This window comes from Habropoda laboriosa, unplaced genomic scaffold, assembly GCF_001263275.1.
Source record: "Habropoda laboriosa isolate 0110345459 unplaced genomic scaffold, ASM126327v1 scaffold107, whole genome shotgun sequence".
In the NCBI taxonomy this organism is placed as follows: Eukaryota; Metazoa; Arthropoda; class Insecta; order Hymenoptera; family Apidae; genus Habropoda; species Habropoda laboriosa.
In genome coordinates, this window is record NW_017100249.1 from 603,598 (window position 1) to 608,490 (window position 4,893).

The 4,893-nt window shown below is 52.5% G+C and overlaps 1 protein-coding gene across 1 annotated transcript in view; it reads right to left on the minus strand.

The window, feature by feature from the left end:
* Positions 1-2,326, minus strand: part of LOC108572156 (protein hairy) — a 12,329-nt gene extending 10,003 nt beyond the window's left edge. Inside the window, exons 1-3 of the mRNA XM_017934353.1 lie at positions 1,780-2,326; positions 1,288-1,383; positions 6-779 (exon numbers count right to left, since the gene is read on the minus strand). Coding sequence (XP_017789842.1) covers positions 6-779; positions 1,288-1,383; positions 1,780-1,932 — 1,023 coding nt within the window. The 5' untranslated portion in view covers positions 1,933-2,326. The remainder of the gene's footprint in view (positions 1-5; positions 780-1,287; positions 1,384-1,779) is intronic.
* Positions 2,327-4,893: the final 2,567 nt, after the last annotated feature.

A 4,893-nucleotide genomic window follows, 5' to 3' on the forward strand; every position in this document is an offset into this window, starting at 1 on the left:
AGAGCGAGGGGTTTTTGGAGTGGTGGACTGTACACACGTGGGTCGAACTCCGGATCGCTGGTGTAACCGTTGGCAGGTGACGTCGCGACGTCCCTGTGACTGTTTCCGTTGGTGTAAGCGGCGGGTTGTTCGCGGAAGGTCGCCGGTGGTGCTTCGAACGCCACAGGACTCGCCGCCGACGTGGACGTCGAGCTTACCGACGAGGAAGAGGATGACGCCGATGCCGTGCTGGCCGTTCTCTGAGGAATCGGGATCAGAGTTGGCAGAGGCGAGGTTGGCGCCGGGGACGTTGCTGGCGATGTGACTGGAGTTGCTTTCGCACCGGCTGGCAGGACCAGAGCGATGTCTCCGTTGGGTAGTCTGGTCGGGACCAATTGGAGACCGGTGCCGTTCGCGTTCGTGAAGAAGATTCCGTTGGATTGTTGAACCTGGATCCTCGGTGTCGCGTCCACTTGAGGCAGAATGTGCACTTGGAGTTGCGTGGTCGGCGGCGCCGGTTGAACAGGCTGCTGTGTCGCTGTTTGAACGTTGTTGTTGCTCGCCTCGACCGGTCCAAGGCAGGAGGCCAAGTGGGCCATCAAACGTCTTTTCACCGAGGCGTCCAGCCCGGGAAACCTGCCAACCTCACCGGCGCATTCCGTGAAACCAGCGCGGAATTTGTTCAACACGTTAGGATCGGTCGCGGCAGCCAGGGCAACCTGTTGCCGCTGGAGCGTTTCCAGGTGTTTCACCGTCATCTCCAGGATGTCCGCCTTCTCCAGCTTCGAGTGTCGCGCTGGCTGTAATCAGAAAGAGGATCGGACGATTACGTAAGTGGGCATGTCGGATAGGATTTCGGGGGAAAGTCGCGGAAAAGGAGGCGAGCTGTGAGAAGCTATGTGCGGATTGTTCATCGAAGGGCGATGGGAACTTGACGAGTGAGTGTCAAGATTGAAAATTGGAATTTTTGAAGAACGGAAGGTTCGAAGTTGAAAATTAAAATCCTTGAAGAGTAAGAAGAGTCGAGATTGAAAATTGAAATTTTTGAAAAACAGAAGATTCAAAATTGAAATTTGTGAGGAACAGAAAAATCAAGATTGAAAATTGAAATCCTTGAAGAGTAAGAAGAGTCAGGATCGAAAATAGAAATTTTCGAAAAATAGAAGAGTCAAGATAGAAAATTGAAATTCTCGAAAAACAGAAGAGTCGAGACAGAAAATAGAAATCTCCGAGGAGCAGAAAATTATCCCGACAGAAAATTGAAATGCGCAAGGGAGAGTACGAAGTACACGATGTTCAGATACTTACGTCTTTTTTCATGGCATCGAGTATGAGGGTCTTCAGGTCGTTTAGGCAATTGTTAATGCGGGCTCGCCGCCGTTTTTCCATAATCGGTTTATTGCTCTGTAACAGAAAAGGAATTGCCAGGTCAGGCACGCTGTCGGACTACTCCAATTAGCTTGCTCGTCGTTTCAAAAGGATCTTTACGGGGCAACGGTGCAATATCGACACGAGTACTCGGTTGCCGTTATTTCAATGCGAAACATAAGCTCTATTAAACATCGTCGTGGCCAATTCAATTCTATACTCGCCGACAAACACTCCAAAAGACAATCCCCAATTTTCCACCGTCGTTCAATCATCCCCCGACTACGAACTTCCACTCTACTTCAAAAATTTTCTCCAAGAGTCTCGATTCACCCCGAGGAAAAATTTCAACCCCCAATGTTCAAACGAAAAAGAAAAGAAAAATCGAACGATCCCCGGAAGAAAACGAACTCGTGACGAGAGGACACTAACCCGTCGATTCTCTCCTGATCTTCTGGTGGTGGTTGTCGTGGTGGTGGTTTGTGCAGGGGGCTGTCCAGCCTCCTGGGGCACGTGTTGCGCCGGCGGCGTAGCACCGACGGTGACACCGCCTGTCGGCATCGTGGCACCCACCCCGGTCACCATCGTGTATATACAGTTCGTGTATCACAGAGAACGTGATGAAATAGAGAATAGATAGTCGGCAAAAATCGCAATGCACAATTTTGCTACACTGCACTGTTAATCCAAGGGGGTAGTAGTGTCGAATATTTCGAAACGTGTGTGTGTGATTTCACTGTGATTTGGTGTCTGGCCAGGCGTAATCCAAGCGACTGGCCGGACGAGGAATAATTTAAAGTGTCTCTTATATATTTATATATATATATGTGTAGATATAGATATATCTATAGCGTTTATGTTCGAACGAGAGAACGTAGTTTAAGTGAACGTACTACACGTTCCTTGCTCGCTGAACTTCTCTCTCTCACTGAACTCCGACCACTCGGAACGGGCGTCAGAGCACGACTGACTGAACGAACGACGAACGTCTTCTGTCGTCTCGTCGAAGCGTGCCACCCGATGGAATGCCCGGTGGAGGCGCTGCCACCTTAAGAGTGGGGGAAAACGGCGACCAGCCGCCTAGGGTGGGGATAGCGCGTGACGGTTTAACCTGGACTTCCCTCCCCCACCGAATTCCGACGGTCGGACAGCACCCGGTTGCCTTTAAGAACCCCCACCTAGCAGACCTACTCCCCTCTACTTTACCCCTGAACCGACGACCGTGGCGGCGGGTTGCCTCGCGCGAATCCCCACCAGACGACTCCCGGACTCGGATCGATCGGATTTTTCTGCACTGTCATCGAGCTGCCTTTTTTTCCCCCCCCTTTTCTGTATACCTCCTTTTCGTTTATTTTTTGGAAAAATCCGTTTTGCCACTCGTCGACCCACTGTCTAGGTGGATCTCGAACGTTTCTATAGAAATTTCCGGGGGTTTCTCGAAAGGAAGCGGCGCAATTTGCAATTCTATAGAAAAAAAAAAGAAAATTTGCGATTCTTCTCTTTTTCGGCGTTACATACGCAAATTGCATAAGTGATTGCTTCTCTAGTTAATAAAATTTAATTTCTTCGAAATTTGTTTGGAAAAAATGAAATTTCAAGAACGATCGCTAGAGTCGAAAGAGTTTGGGGCTAATAGTTCGTGGTGGGGTTGGAAATCGTGCACGTCCGATAACGAACAATGCTGTACAGTGTTTTCTCCGGGAGAGGCGATTAGTCTCGTGACGCGTATCGCGCGTCGAAAGGTCATTAGAACCGGCTGGTCGGTCCGACGCGGCGCGGCGCGGCGTCGCGATCGAGAAGTGGTAATGGTAATTTCTAGACGGGGACGCACGTACACACACGGAGAGCCACGAACGTCATCGGGGCTTATATCACGTTCTTCGAAAATAGCCGAGTGCCACCGTGCGTCGAGTGCGGACTGACGCACGCGCGCACCACTGGCACGTGCCTCCTACTCCCTCCCCGAGTCTTTCGAAATTACTCTTTCTACTTGTGCGACCGATTAAACGCGCGCCGCGGCATTTATCTCGCGCATACGTGCACGTATGCCCGGCACGAAACAGCGCGGATACGTAGTTCTCGGATACCACGCAACCGCTCCGGTAATTGATACCCGATCCAGTCGAACAGACGCTTATCGTTGCCCTCCCGCTCGATTTCGAGCAAATCGAGTTGCGGTTGCACGTTTCGCCCCTCGGTGCCATTCATCGCGGTTTATTTTCGGGGAGAGTTCCTCCTTTCTCGTCGTAAATGTCCTTTCGAAAACGTTCTTTCATTAAACTGACTTTTTTTCGGAGTAATAAAATTTTTCATTTCAAAATGGTAGATGTATAAAGTATTTAAAAAAATTGACATTAATAGCACGTTCATCCTGTCCATGTACATAGGAAGCACCTTTCATTTCCTGCCCGCGACTCCGTCGTAACGCGACAAAAAGCATTTCCCCGATAACGAATCACCCACCCAGTGTAGCGTCAGCCAAACGAACCGGTACACCGATTCCCCCCCTGTCCTATCTACGGAGTATCTCTAGCTGAGAGCACAGACGTGTCAAAGGCACGGCGGGAAGATAATCAGCGGAGCCCGGCGCGCGGATGGTTCCGGCGCCGAGCGAAGCTAGCCAAGTATTCGAGCCGCTCTGTACTGCCGCCCTACAAAGGGTAGGAAACGAGCGAGCGTGCAAAGGGCGGATTGGTGGGGGAAGCAAGCCCAGGAGTTCGTAGAAGCGCGGTAGGTGCGACGAGGATCGCCCGGAGGATCGTTGCTCGTGTCTCTTCGTGTCGAAGAGACAGAGAGAGAGAAAGAAAAAGGTAATGGATGGGGGAAGGGGTGAAAAAGGTTGGTAAAGGACGAAGGTATACATCCATGCGAAAGAGAGATAAAGAAAAGACGGCAACGTGAAGAGAGAAGCCGATGATACCTGCAGGAACGACAACGCCCGACTACAGCCGAGAGCGAGACGAAGAATCGGCGGCCGCCAATCACGTGACCGAGATTCGACGCGGCGTACGACGAACGCGCGCTCATTGGCTACCAGCCGGCCCCCACCACGCGACTGGCCCGAGGACGAGCGTGCCGCGCGCGTCGGTTGCGTGGGTGGTGGGGGCGCGATCGTCATTCGACTTTGAGCGCCCGAGCGGCGCGGCGGCGTCGCGGCGCGTGGGTCGTGGCCCTCCGGGGCCACTCGAGCCCGTGGAATGCGTGGGGGAGAAAAAGTGTGCGCAGCCGAGACGGAGGGAGGGCGGCGCGCATACCTGTGGCCTCCGCCGCGATGCATCCTCGAGTGCATCAGGCTCGCGGAAAATTGGGTGTCCGCGTCGCCCGTTGGCGAATCGAGGGCACACATGCTGGGCACGACCACCGCGGCGAACGCCTCGTATGTGCATCGAGGATGTAATTGGAGTGCACTAGACAGGTCGAGGGAATTGAGTCATGCCTCGAGTGTGCCAGCCACTCCGTGGAATGCATTTCGAGGGCGTTCGATGGTTCGCGAAAATGGAGCACCTTCGAATGTCTTCACACGTTGATCACATCCACGAGGGGATG